At 39.2% G+C, this 15,237-nt stretch overlaps 1 protein-coding gene across 2 annotated transcripts in view; it reads left to right on the top strand.

The window, feature by feature from the left end:
- Positions 1–15,237, top strand: part of LOC127062998 (protein kibra) — a 53,591-nt gene that overhangs the window by 30,241 nt on the left and 8,113 nt on the right. The window contains exon 1 of one of the 2 annotated variants that reach the window (XM_050992106.1): positions 11,688–15,217. The exons of the other annotated variant lie outside the window; for it this stretch is intronic. Within the exon in view, the coding sequence (XP_050848063.1) occupies positions 14,897–15,217 (321 nt within the window). The 5' untranslated portion in view covers positions 11,688–14,896. Of the gene's footprint in view, positions 1–11,687; positions 15,218–15,237 lie in introns of those variants that run through there. 2 annotated transcript variants of the gene reach the window in all.

Below are 15,237 nucleotides of genomic sequence, written 5' to 3' on the forward strand. Positions count from 1 at the left end.
TTAAGCGATCGTTCGTCACTATGATTTTATTCCTTTTTTTTATGCATGTATCAATTTTTATTTTAGTTATGTTTTCTCAATATAAATAATGTCCTTTTCTTATCGTTCGTTCGTTCGTTCGTTGATTCATTCATTTATTCATTCATTATTCAATATTTTTTAAGTGACAGAATTTAACGTAGAACAAAACATGGAGAAGACGATTAGGAGAAAAGAGTTGGCAACTCTTGGAAGTAACTTATCGTGGAATCTCGTAGCGAATGAATTCGCTCTTACGACGGAATTAACCTTTTAACTGTCGGCGAAAGCAATTGTAACGGGTGCATTAAATGCGCCGTCCACCGTAAGTGGTGCGTGAAGCAACAGGCGACAATTTATCGTCACGGCCGCCGTACATTCGACCTCTCTCTTTCTCTCTTTCTCTTTTTTTCTTTCAAGTTATTGTCTTCTTCAAGTGAAACGATTTCTGGATTAACGACCGTTTAATATTTAGACTTGTCATTAACAATACGACTCCCACGTTTAGTCGGTAGAGTTTACAGAATTTAATCTTAACTGATTGACAAAATGTTTTTTCAAGAATTTGTCAATCTTCGTTAAGAAAACATTTTTTTTTTTTTTCGAAAGGAAGGTTCGTGTGGAGAGGGGAGTGAATAAAAACTGTCAAGTTACTTCGAATTCGATTGGAATATTTTTTCTTTGTTGGTACTATCTAGTTAAATAATGCGAGATGCAATCGAAATGGTCTTGGTAAAAAAAAAGAAAAAAAAACAAGCGAAGAAATTTAGAAAATTTGCATTTAAAAGTTGCCTCAAACTGTACGATGCACAGATGAGAAGTAGAAATAGATGTGGTTGTAACTAAATTACCGCGGTATATGTACAAATAAAAAAAATTGTAATAAAACAATAAAATAGAATAGATAAAACGTGCTATAAAAAAAAAAAAAAGAAAAAGGAAAAGAGAAAAGAACATAATAAAAAGAAATCTTAATAGACAAACGAAACGTAACAAGATAAAATCTTTCTTTCTGTCATTCTATTTCTTCGTAATAGTGTTTCATGCGTACGTGTTTGGTAGAGAAGAAACTGGCCGAGTCGGATTGAGTCACGATCGGATCGTGTACGATCCGTAGAAATCCTCTCCTCCCTCCATCATGGCTTATCGCCGGAGGAATGCAACGAGCATGATTATCAAAGCGTTATCGTACGACAACGCCCATCATCCAAACGACGCGCTCTGGAATTCGAGGCTGGCTACTGTGTTTATTCGACATATATATAGGGTGTTCTCTAACTACCCATTAAAATATTCGACTGGATGATTTCTCGTTTTATTTGAGGTGGGGGGAGGGGGTTGAAAAAGAGATAAAAGAGAAAAGCGAACGAAAATGCCGAGAGGAAAAGCACGAGAAACGTTTTAGAACAGAGAACGTCTTCTTTCTAAATCTTACGACAGAATTAACTTACTAGATTTATTTTTATTACTCCTATTATTAAAAATCATAAAAATGTACATAGAAAATAAATCGACGTTGGTTACGCGAAGAAACAAATTTAAAAGTGAAATCATTGTTTAGTTTCAATGTCGGACTTGCACATTCGACGCAAAATCATTATGTATTCTCTCGTTATTTCGATCGATCGAAATTTAAAAGGCTCGTATCAAATCCGCCGTTGCCCCACCCTCTCCCCCATCCATCTTCGAAGCGCATCGTAAATTCGTACATCTCCACTATTCATCGCGTGCATTGAATAACAATCGTTCCAATGTTCGTTTCTCTTAGTGTAAGTTTTGATTTCGATGAGAAAGGTCTCGTGTTTTCTTCGTTCTTCACTCGCGATAAGACTTCCCGAGAAATCTCGATATAGGCTCGGACACGTCGGTCATCTCGAAGGAATCTCCCCAGAGCTCGGTTTCCGATTTCATCTTCCGACGATAGAACGAGATCGGTACTCACGACAAAAGGGAGACGAGCGACGAATTCGAAAGAAGCTTAAGACGAGTTCTCAGACTTGAAATCTTGACCTCCATCGTCTCTTCTTTGTAATAATAACACGTTATCGTTACAACATTTTTTTAATAACTCTTGAGAATTTATAAGGATATTAAATTTCTATAACGCTTTTTTATTTCATTATAATATTTGCTTAGACATATGAAAAATATTTTTTAATTTAAATTTAAAAATATATATAGAATACACGTACGTAAATTCAATATCAATAGTAATATTAAACATGTGTAATTAATTTGTTTCTATATCAATAATATATATATATATTTTTTTTACATCAAGGATTCGTAATTCGTATATGAATATAATAATTATATCGATATACTTTTGTCTATATAAAATTATAAGCGTGTACTCCTACATATATTATACTTATATCGTTCATATATGATACGTATAATATACGTTCTAAAGACCCTCTTATTACATATCCATAATATATTTTGATTTTATAGAAAATCGGATAAAATTTTTCTAGTATCGTTCTTATATATCGTATTGGTCTATCATATCATTCATAACTATACATCAACGTCGATATACGTGTCAACGAATCGACTCATTGATCGAGAATATTTATCGTTGATACCGGTAATCGTCGACTTCTTCTTTCGTAATGCATCACACGATCGATAATGTACGGACCACGTGTTTGCGAGATTATACTTCGTTAGAAAATCACGATAACGACGGAAGATCGTGAATCGTGACCTTGTCGCTTACACAAGGACACCAACTTTCTTTTTCTTCGTTGGCACAGATCGATCTACCGTGAAAGAAGTTTAATCGAATGCGTTTCTTTGTACGTCAATATCAATCCGCGTCGTTCGATTTCTTTATAGAAGCAAGAATGCATAACTCTTTAATCCTCAACGTTTTATCGCTTATAAAGCTTACATGAGTTCAAGCACGTACGACATATTTATAAGATCATCGTTATACCAAAACTAAATAACTAATATTTTTCTTTTCTTCGCGATAGAGAGCATCTGACAGCTTAGGCTATAAATATCTCACATACATACTTTATTACGCGATCCGTTTAAAAAAAGGAAAAAAGAAAAAAATAAAAAAGAAAAGAAAAGAAGTCCACTTGGCGAGCGTTTGTTTGTAACGATACGTCAATCGATACGTCGACCTTTCGTTTCGCGTTAGATAGCGAAGTACTCGAGCAACTCTTAAATCCGAACAAATTCAAAGTTCACGATATTATCGATATTATTACGTGTTATTACTTTCTTTCCCTTTCATCTTTCCCTCTATCTCTCTCTCTTTCTTTCTCTCTTCTATCCCTTTCATATAATCTATACTAAACCTCGTAAATTAATTTCAATCACCATTTTCATTTTTCGATCATAAAACTAGATCGTTTACACCCTAATTATATCCATTCGAGGATTATTTTATTATATAATATTAAATTATTTTATATTATATATATATAAATATAAATATAAATATATATATATAAAATATATAATATATATATATATATATATAAAAATAAAAATATAATAAATCATTCGATTTGTATATTTTCTTTTTCATTTTATCCTTTTCATAAGAAGAAAATTCATTGGAAAATTCGTCGCTGGAGCGAGAGGTAAAGAGTTGGGAAGATGACGCGCATCGTACGCAGAAATTCCGAATATTCTTCGTTCGTCGAGGGGTAAAGAGTTATCGGTAGGTAGGCCGCGATGATAGCATCGCATTCCATTCATATCAGCATCGGTCGCTCGGCCGCTGCAGGCTGCCCCGCCCCGTCTTCCCCCTCTCCATAACCTCTCTCTTTCCCTACTTCCTATCCTCTTCTTTTTTCTCCTCCTTCTCTTTCTTTCTCTGTCTTTTCCTTTTTCCCTCTCTCTATTTCTTTCTCTTTCTTTCTTTCTTTCTTTCTTGCTTTCTTTCTTGCTTTCTTGCTTTCTTAGTTTCTTCGCGCCCGCGCAAGTACAGTTGTAGGCGCTCTTTTACGCGACCGATCGCCATCATGGCCTTGCACAGCGCATTCCTTTTCCAAAATATATTAAAAGGAATCTTAGAACTAAAGAAAATCGTTCGCAATTCAAACTGATCTTGAAATATAACTTTGAAAAAGAAAAAAAAAAAAGTAATTAAATGGTAACGAGGATAACAAGAAAACGGGGTTAATAAAAGAGCTATATAAATAAATAAGAGTAAATAAAAAAGGGGTAAATGAATGAATGAAAGATTAATGAAATAAAATAATGCAGGAGAAAACATTGAATGGATTTAGTTTTTACGATCGTTCAACGTGAAGTTAAGTTTCGTGTATCGATTATGTTTGTATTTATGTCTGTGTTAGGGACTTCTTATTACTTATAATTCGTCTTTACTGAATAGCGATCAGTATGGATAAGCTTAGAATTTCTATGGGATTATCTGTTGATATATATATTGATAGTACATATCGATTGGCCGAAGATTAACGCCTTCTTTTAGATTTGTATCTTTATCGTCGATTCTACGTTATTAAACTCTTAACAGGGCAAGATTTTTTATCTTTCTTACGGAGATGTATGGAATTTGTTTTGATTGATAATAAAATTGTTAAGACGGAGACAGAAAATTTTGAATAAATTAATGAATCGTAAAATGAAGAATTTTTTTTTTTTTAATAAGAGTAAGAAACAAATGATTTATTTATTCATTTATCAAGACAGAAGTGAAATTCTCTTAACGAGTTAACTCGTTCCTTTCGATTAATATGTTGAAGTATAGTTTTACAAGGTCAGTGGGTTTTATTTATCATAAAGGAAACATACGAATGAACTTAATTCGTTCTTCGGCTATTTTTAAGCTACACACTTGCTTCGAGATTCTTTTTTACTCGATCAGTCGTCGAAATTCGTACTAAACTCTTAAAAAAAAAATTCTCGTTCAGACGATTCGCTTATAATACATTATTCTTTTTTCTCTACCCGTTCGCATAACACAGATTAATTAATCATTAGTTTATTCGCTTAATGAAAGTTTGCTGTTATAAATTATTATTCATAGAAAATATTGAAAGTTTAGTAACGTGTAATGTCCTCTTATTGTTTCTTGCTTTAAAATGAGTTTGACACGCTTGACCAAGTTCGATAGTTATATGCTTTTGTATATACATATAAATACATGCATGTATATGTATCTATGAATAAAAAAAAATAAGTTTACATGAGCGTTCTTCGGGAGTAACCAAGTACTTGAAACTTTCCCTAGAAGGAATTTATTAAATCTCCTTTTATCTCAGCGATAAGTTAAAACCGCCGACGTAGACGTATGGTACAACTACAAGTATCTCGTATCGTCGTGACGCAAATAATCTCTTTCTCTCTCTCTCTCTCTCTCTCTCTCTCTCTCTCTCTCTCTCTCTCTCTCTCTCTCTCTCTCTCTCTCCGTCTTTTGATTCTTATCTTTTTCGTAGACGCTACATACCATAAATACGTGTTATTTGACCGCACGGATCAAATCGTGATTATAATAACGGAAGTTCGCAGTACTTTTTCATCGCTTGTGATACGTCGGAATTTGTGAGAGAAAACGATTACTGCGTGCCTTCGATACCTCGCAGATTGTTGAGATCAAGTATTAGAGATCGAGTCTATTTTTCTTTTTTGCTCATAATTCGCAGGATTTCCTATACGAAGCAATTGCTCTCATGTTAATCTAATGCAATTTCGATAAAATCATCGAGTCTAATCGAGATTGTTCTGTTTTTCTGTTCTTTTTTTTTTTTCTTTTTCTTTTCTCCTTTTTTTTTTGTTTCGTCCGCGTTACGACGGACAAAAATAACATTGAATTTATCGAGTGCCTTCTATAATAATCTTCGGTGGATTAACTACTATTTAAACGTAGTCTTATTCGGATTTATATAGATATGATATTTTCGATCATAACGATCTCTTAACAGGTGGCTTTAGACTTGATCGCAATCGAAAAAATACAAACGTATGCTTAGATTCCTCGTGGAATCGAATGATAATTAGAATTAGCGTGATTTCGCATGGAAGGAGCCGGGGAATGCGTGGTGCGAGAAGCGATGATATCTTTTCTGAGCGATGATTCGAGATATGCGTTATCTCGATCCAAAACATGTGCGAAAATACGTCGTTCCGGTCTGGGAGCACCATTTCGTATTCCTCTTCGTAAATAAACGGACTTTTTTTCTCTTTTGTTCCTTCAAAAAAAGAAAAAAAGAAAGAAAAAAAGAGAACAACAAAAGATAAGAAAAAAAAAAAAAATAACAAAAGGAGTAACGAACGTTTCGAGCCATAGAATTTTTGTCATTATATATGCGCGTGTCCGTATGTGTGCCTGCAAAACCTCTCCCAAAGAAAAAGAAAAAGAAAAAAAAAAGAAAAACCGAAAGAAAAAGAGAGAGAGAGAGAGAGAGCATTATACGAATACAACTTTCATTCATACGATATACGTTATACGATTGTTTATACGATTCATCGAATACGATTTTTCCCAATTTTTTTTTTTTTAATACGATAAAGCAACAAAAAGGATGATTCGCGATAGTTCCGATTTGATTCCGATCGGTACACCACCGCTTCGTGAATTTTCGTTAAGGCTCGGTTCTCAGGGCCGACAGCTGCGGCAAAGAACACACGGGGACGGACGATCGGCCGAGGACGCGTTTGGGTCCGACGTTAGTAGTCTTGGGCCCCGAAGACAGGTGGCCGGCTGCGCGAGCCTCCGAGAAACGTGTACGTTCCTCGAACGCGCGGGGCCGCCGCATGCTTAGCTTCCTTCTGAAATTGAATGCGCGCCTGAAATACATCTTCGCAGCGGCGTTTATGATAATTGCACGCGCCGTGTGGCGCCAGTGCCTTCTGCTCGGCTGCTCGCTTGCCCCACTCTCTTTCCCCTTTCTCGTTTCTACCCCTCCTCTTTCTCGTTCTTCTCCTCCTCCTCCTCCTCCTACACCCTCGTCTCAACCCCTCTTCCCTTCTCTCGCACCATCACATCTCCCACCCTACACCTCCACCCCCCACTCCCACCCCTTTTTCTTTTCTTCTTCCTTACAGAGCTCTGCCGTCTCCCTTTCTCTCTCTTACATTTTTTTATCCTACGACCTATTCTTCTCTCCACTTCTTGCATTCTTTTATCCTTGGTATTCGTTTCTATTCTTTGGAGCTTCGCAAAATTGATACTCGCTTGATACAATGTCCTCGTCCTCCCCCCTCCCACCCCCTCGCCCTCTCCATTCCGCGTTATCGCGTGACCTTTTTCCTCAATCGTTTTTTTAAAACGTCTCACGAAATAAGCTCGGAATTATTTTGTTTGTTGCCGTTGCGGTTAAGACGACGGGGTTTTGCGTGAAATGAAATTTCTTTTTTCTTCCTCTTCTTCTTCTTCTTTTTTTTTAAGTCGCGTTTACGTTAATTCTACAAAAAATTTCCGTTCGTTCGATTTGCGTCTTCCTTTCTTTTTGTCCTTGTTGTTATCGCCGTTGTTTTCTTTTTCTGTTTTTCCTTTCCTTTCTTTTTTATTTTTTCCTTTCCTTCTTTTTTTTTTTTCGTATATGGAGAACAAGCGAGAAGGAATTTGTAAAAGAGTGCAAGGCTTCTTAGTGCAAGAGGCCGCGTGTACATTGGCGGCCTTGCATTAGCCACGGATTCCCGTTCCTCTCGCTTCTACTCTTTCCCTCCTCCTCCTCCTCCTCCTCCTCCTCCTCCTCTCTCTCTCTCTCTTTCATTTTCTCTCGACAGCCACGTGCGCCTCGAGAAGCTTCTTTTATATCCTTGCTCTTTGTTCGGCAGCAGCTGTCCGCCCCAAGAAATTCCTTTCTCGACCGTCAGCAGCCCGATTCCTCCTGATTCCTCGTGCGTCCTCTTCGCACTACGTGAATCCGAAGTAGACATCACCGGTCCCCTTTTGCTTCTCTCTCTCTCTCTCTCTTTCTCTCCTCTTCTCTACCTCTCTCTTTTCCTTTAGAAACACGCCATATCTCTCCTGAGTCACGAAGTCCCATCGGATTTATATCTCAGTCTTATCCGAGGAGCCAATGTCCGATGTAAAAAGTAACCGATGGAAAAGATGCTTTCCTCCACCCCCCCATCTCCTCTCCTATAGATGTATTATTATGTACCGGCTATGATCGAATAAATATAAATAAACTTTTATGGAAAGGGAAAGAATGTTTCTTCGAACGGATGTCCGATACATAAGACGAATTTCGAGATTATACGTAAGAGTACTCTATCTCTCTCTCTCTCATATGGTGTGTATTTATGGTATGTGGTGTAGGTATATGTGTGCATGGTTCAAGCATCACAGTCTCTCCTCCTCGAACAGAAACGAATGACGAAATCGAGATTTAGTTTCACAAAAATTCTTCAGATGCCAAAAGAAGTTCCCTTCCAAGTATGGCATCATTATTTACGTTTTCTCATTGGACGGCTGGCTTACGTATATACTTACATACATATACTCTTACACATACCTATGTACATATTTCGATGGATTCCTTTTTATTATCTACCATCGATGGTGGTTAACAACGTGGAAGAGAAAAACGACGAGGAAGAGTAAAATTTGCACAGCCGCCTTATCGCCCGACTATTTCTGGTTGGACGTTTTTATTTCGATACGTTGAGACGATATCGCGACAATATGATGCTTGTCTCTTTTTTTGTCGAACGTATGCGTATGTACATATGTGTTATATACAAGGTGTCCTCGTTTAACTCGAGTAACTTTAATATTTTCGTTCTTTTAGATTTTACGAGAAAATGTCGAAAACTTTTTTCAGCTAAGACAAAATCGAATATGTTATTAATATTAAAGTGTATAGTTTATTTTTTAGTACGGTATAGTAGGTACGAAATATCAGTTGATATCCTGTATCATTGAAACAAATCTTTCACGAAAAATGCCAAACGACGCGACCGCCGCCTTCGTTTTAATGCACGCTTGCAAATAATAATAAATAATGACAAAATTGATTATGTGTACGAGTTTTGCTTAATCGATAAAAGAAGCTGACGATCGGCAGAGTGAATTTCAATAAGGCTGACACGACGCGATTCGATAAAATCCAAATGTTTATTCGCCAATGACGCAACGTGATTCGATGTTCTAATACTTTTCGACATGAAATGCGAACAACGCGATCGCACTGCATTCTTCTCAAACTACTAAATCAAAATTAAGAAGTTCGACATTCCCTGACTCGTTTGTTCACGCTTACGAGTCACTGAATTTTTGTTGTTTCGTGAAGCTATCGAAAAGTTTATGATAAAACAAACATCGTTGAAAAACACGAAAGAATTAATACTGTTCGTGCTAATAATATTCCATAAGGAGTATGGTATCATTCCTTTATCATTTCCAATACATTTCATCGACAATATCATGCAATCAAAATTTTGAGAATTAACGTCGTTCGACAAAAAAATATCGATAATCTTGAAATTTCGAAAAAGGTGATTTTGAAAAAAATCTCTCTTTGATCGAAAGGTTATCCTCAATTTCTTTCTACAACATTTATTTCTACCATCAAAAGCAATGAGAATATTTAATCATTTGCGTTGATAATTTCTTACCAGGCGCCCGTCTTACAAACACGAAATAAAATTCACGGCTAACTAATATTTCAAATTATTTTTATAAGAATGCTTACGAACGCAATATTCGTAATGAATTTGAGTAAGTGTAAGTATGATAAACGTATTAAAAAAAGAGCTGTTGAAATGTATAGACTATTTTATTGATGTCAATTTTTTTAACTATATATATATATATATATAGATATTTTTTAAATATATTTATTTTATATACCGGTTTAATCTTTTAACTGTCCTATTACCGTGCTCATTTGTCCGATATTTCCGGATTACGTCCGAAACATTATTAATGATGCATGATTATCGAACGATGTAGTAAGGACGTCAACGGTCGACATGTATAACGCGTCATTCCGTCGCATAAAGATTTTCAAGTTAAGTGAGACACTCTATATATGTACATACATACATATAATATATATATATATATACATATATATATATGTATGTATATACTTCGTATATACGTACGTTTAATCGCAAGATAGTCGCGCGATACTTCTATCGCATTTGATAATAATATTGTATGAAATTGTATCGTCCTTATACAATGCAATCGAAGTAGGTATTATTTTTAAAGTCATTCAACTACTTATTTGATCCGTTATCTGTCTTCAATATCGATCGTTTCTATTTTATCGTTAATAATATTGACATTTTTCTTGACGACTTTATTTTTCTCTTTTTCTCTCTTTCTTTTTTTTTTTGTTATAATTTTGTAAATAAATTTCAATGCCTCTTCGACCGTGTTTATTTCTGTATCTTCCTAGCATTTTTTGTCGATTACACGATGGCATAATATTGAGTATTGTTAATCGTTTTAAATATTCTATCGATAAGATTATAAGAGTCCGATGATCACTATAGAGCTCCTCCTTGCTTTCTCGTCATCGTCTTGAGGTAATCGTGTTGTTCGGGGTTCCTATATCTCTCTTTCTATCTCTTTCTCTCTCTCGAGTCAAGAGGCACGAGACCCATTTCATACGGAATTCGGTAGCCACAGGGCGATCACGTGAGCACCCGGTAGCATCCAGCCTCCTAAACCTAATCATTTTAATCTCGGAGCTGGTTCCTCCGTCGACGGTAGCCCTCATCGAGCGAGCCCCTCGGATCGGTTTGAGTCCAACCTTCCACAAAAGTCACGTCCAAGAGGAAACCTTAGAACCTTAGAAGGTCGCAGTTATTTTTCTCGAGCATCCGCTCGATTTTCGTTCTTCGTGTAATCGGATAGGTATGCGTAATCAAGCCCCACCGTTTCTTGAAGCTAGCCCGATCTTCCGTTATCCTCGATAGTAACGATTCTAATAACCGAAGACCCTTCAAACACACGATTCGATCGAATTCCAATAATTCCTCGAAATCATATCGATCACGTATCTATACAGATGGACGTATCTAAACGTTCAACTGCACGTTCGAAGAAAAGAGAATAAACAACTTATTATTAATTACTATCATCGAATTCGAAAGGTTCGATACGATCGAATCGAGCGGCTGAGAAAAAAAAATTCAAACGAAATTGACTTGCGAAATTAGCGTAGGATCGTACGGCTCCGTTCATATAGAATTGACATTGACCTCGTGGGGTTTCCCTCTCTGTCTATCCGTCATCCGGTTATCCTTCTATCCATCCATCTCTCTGTTCTACGTAGGAGCCAGGGCGGTGGTTAGCGCGAGCTATAAAAGGGGCCTCGAGTCGGAGAAGCTGCCATTCGTGCTGCTCGGTGGTGGGGGTAGGGCTCCTGCTCAGCGAGGCCTCATCGAGGCCTCGTCCAGGCCCCATCGAGAATACTTTGTCCAGGCCTCGTCCAGGCTTCGTCCAGGCTCCGTCCAGGCTCCGTCCAGGCCTCGTCGAGCCACGTTCAGATAAATATGCGGGAGGGGCCGGAATTCCTCACTCGGCTGCATTCCATTCCCTCCTCCTTTTCCTTCACGACTGGTCTTTCTCTCTCTTTCTTTCTCTCTCCTCTCTTTTCTTCCTTCCTTCCTTGCTATTACTACTACTACGATTACTATACTATATTATACTACTACTACTACTACTGCTGCTGCTGCTGCTGCTGCTGCTGCTACTGCTGCTCCTGCTGTTGCTGCTATTACAAATGTTACTACTACTACTGCTACTACTACAAAACTTCTACTACCACTACTACTGTTACTATTATTATCGTTACTTTCCATCTCTGTCTCTTTCTTTTACCCCGTACAAATGCGCGCGTCTCATCCTTAGAATATCGTACAACATTCATTGCCACTTCAATGATACAACGTTAGATCTCCACGTTTATTCTGCGTATATCTATTTCTATTTTCTTCGACTTCTTCTCAGGTCAAGTTAATCGTCTTTGGTTTCCATGAAATTGCTTCTGAAATACTTGAAAATCTTTGGTATGGAAGATACACACATTGCTGAATTCTTGGTAATTGGCTCTTGGTTCGTTTCTTTGAAGATAGAAGAGAGAAGAGAGAGAGAGAGAGTCTCTTAGCAAGATGAAGTAACGGATAGCACTGTACGGGATTCATGGCATACTTAAGCACTACTATCGTAGGTGGTAGAAAGATTTAATGTTGAAAGAAAGAACGTATGCTATATATTACTGGTATTCGGTATTACGAAGAAATTTCAAAACGTGTTTCGGAGCTTAGGGACTCGAGTTTCAACATCATTGAGAAAGCTTCCTTCGAGAACGAGTCTTATCAAAGAGAAGAGTGTCTTCTTCAAAGATATCATTTAATATATTAGTATGTATTTCATTTTGGAACGACGAATAAATAATCTCGTCAATGTTAGAAGAAACAGGAAAATCTAGGTTGGGATCAAGGACCAACGGCCTCTGTCGTTCTACGGTACTCTACAGGGTTGTGGTGTACTATAGTATACTAGCACAGTAATAGTAGTAGTAGCAGCGGTAGTGTAGAACTTGGAGAAGACCGTTCGACGGAATGGAATTCAGTGAGGATCGTTGAGGCATTCGGCCTAGGGGTACCGGTACCGCTTCCACGCGAATCTTGCCAATGTTCAGTCTCTACGTATCGACGGGTTTTACAAACTCCGTTGAAAAAAAGGTACCTTCGAAGTAGATCCTCCTTCTTCTCGTCCACCTCCTCCTTTTTTAGAAAGAGAAAGAGAAAGAGCAAGAGGGAGAGACCTGGAAATGAAGTCGAGACGGAAGAGGAAAGGTGCGTGGCGAAGGATCGAAAGAAGAAAGCGAAGAGGAGGAATAAGAGTACGAGGGGGAAAGGTAAAAAATAAGGGCCTCCTTCCGCGAGGCGAGCGAACCGGCTCGTACTCGATAGCATCTGCGGCTTCCCTCGACAATAATAGTGCGGACCAAGAAATATGCGCGCGAGCGAGCGAGTCTCCATTGGCATGGCTTTGATGGTCTCTCTCTTTCTGCCTCTTTGGAGAGAGCAGTTGGTGCTCTTGTTGCTGTTGGTCTTGGTGCTGCCGTTGGTACTGGCATTGGTACTGGTATAGCTGGTGCTGAAGAGTGGCACGGAGAAGGAGTATGTAGAGGTACAAGTGTGTTATGCAGTGCTATGCTATCCGGGGTGGTAGTGGTGAGGGTCGACGGGGCCCAGTCAGGGCCCCAGAAATTCCAACAAGGACAGGGCATAATGCGCGACTCAAGGTCGGTTCTACTACTCTCTGGGCTCTCCCGGAGATGGGAGCACGTTCAGCAGGGTCGTACCGTGACCTCGCCGTTCTCCCACCACCACTGGAATCACTAACATCACCACCACTACTACCGCCACCACCACCACCACTAGTATCATCATCAGCACCACACGGGGATCGCCAGCTACGACAGGATCGTGGGCCTATGCCCGCGGCGCCCTGCATTTCACATTCCACGCCGATTAAAAGAACGCGCACCCACTAGAATGCCAAAGGTGCTCCCCAACGCCGCGAGAACAGGGTCTTCTTTCCCAACGCAGTAGGGCCTCCTGCGTTTTTTGAACGATTCGATTTGCTTTGGAAAAGCTTGCCATTTCGATATGGCTAAGAATTCAACCTCGACGTATTCAGATTTCATAGACCGTTTTGTAATGGCGCTTGTCATTTGCGATTCCTTAACAAACCTCTGTTCTAAAGTAAAAGAGGCATGTGGTTTAAATACGCTCATGTATCTGTCTTGCAACTTTTGAAATGTCGTTTGTAATTAATTCCTTCGATGGAATAGTTGATCCCTGTCCTGTCAGCATCGATTAAAAGTTTCTCATGTCACGTCAGACATATCTTATTAATTATAATTCGTTCAGAGACAATCAACGGAATGAAACGTTTTCAGGCATTGAATACCGATATCACGATTTTGAATAGAAACGAGCCAATGAGTTTAGAGGCGTATTTCCGGTAGCTCATCGCCATGGTATCCCCCGAAAGAGCCTTTTGTTCGGCTTAGTTCCTCCTCCTAGATATATTCGGTCGGTTGGAGAAGAATGGATGGGAGGGAGGTGGCACGGAGTTTACGTTGGGACGGTCCTGTGGGGCCGAGGAGATGAGGACCGCCTTTTTATAGTGGGTAAGAAACAGGCATTTGAGGCCGCCACGAATAGAGGGAGAACGAGAGAGACAGACAGACAGACAGACAGAGAGAGAGAGAGAGAGAGAGAGAGAGAGAGAGAACGAGTGAGAGGGGGTAAGAGGAAGAATACGCAGAAGAAGAAGAACCACGGAGAAGAGAGCGTCTTGGAGGAAGAAGGTGAAGTAAGAAGACGAAGAAGAAGGAGTCAGCTGGTGTTGATGGTGGGGAGAAGAAGGATAAAGGGGGGAGGGAGGTAAGAAGGAAGCAGAAGAAGGAGTAGTAAGGGAAGAGAGAGAGAGAGAGAGAGAGGACTCGCGCTGCAAGAAGCGAAGGAAGAGAAGGCAAAAAAGGGAAAAAGGTGGGATCCCTTAAAAATTGAGACCCACAGAGGTGGGGATCGGAATTTCGGGCCCCGTAAACCGGCCAGTCTCGAAAAGGCCTTCGCGAAGATGAGGTGAGGAGAAGAGGAGAGACACGCGTTCGACGGCGTTGCGAAAGAGGAGGTAGAGGAGAGAGAAAGAAGTGGAAGAAGAGGAGGAATGGTGGAGTTGCTGGTGGAGGAGTAAGAAGTAAACGAAGAAGAAGAAGAAGAAGAAGACGACGAAGAAAAGGACGAAAAGGAAGAAGTAGAAGAAGAAAAAGAAGAGAAAGAAGAAGAAGGTAAAGGTGGAGGAGGAGAAAGAAGAAGAAGAAGAGTCGAAGGTGGAGGTGGCGGAGGAGAAAGGAAACATCGCGTAGCGTGAGCTTCGTGGCCAGTACTCTGTGTACCCGGCATGGACCGTCAGTACACTCTCTGTGTACTCGTACCGGCGCACCAGTACCGCACGTACGTCGATAATTATCATCAGCAATACCACCATCTAAATCATCGATTCGTCCAACAACGTCAGCAACAACGTCGTGACATTCAACAACAGCAGCAATACTTTCAACATCAACAGGAACAGATTTACGAGAACGTTGTCTCTCAGTATCGGATGAGAATGTGTTACCACAACGATTATGAGAACGACGAGCAGATCCAACGTTTTTATTGGGAACAGTGTCATCGGCAGGATGACACAGACGCTACTGCCTATTACTATTGCGAATATGTAAGGAACCCAGTGTTTCT

Source organism: Vespula vulgaris, chromosome 4 (assembly GCF_905475345.1).
Source record: "Vespula vulgaris chromosome 4, iyVesVulg1.1, whole genome shotgun sequence".
Taxonomy (NCBI): domain Eukaryota; kingdom Metazoa; phylum Arthropoda; class Insecta; order Hymenoptera; family Vespidae; genus Vespula; species Vespula vulgaris.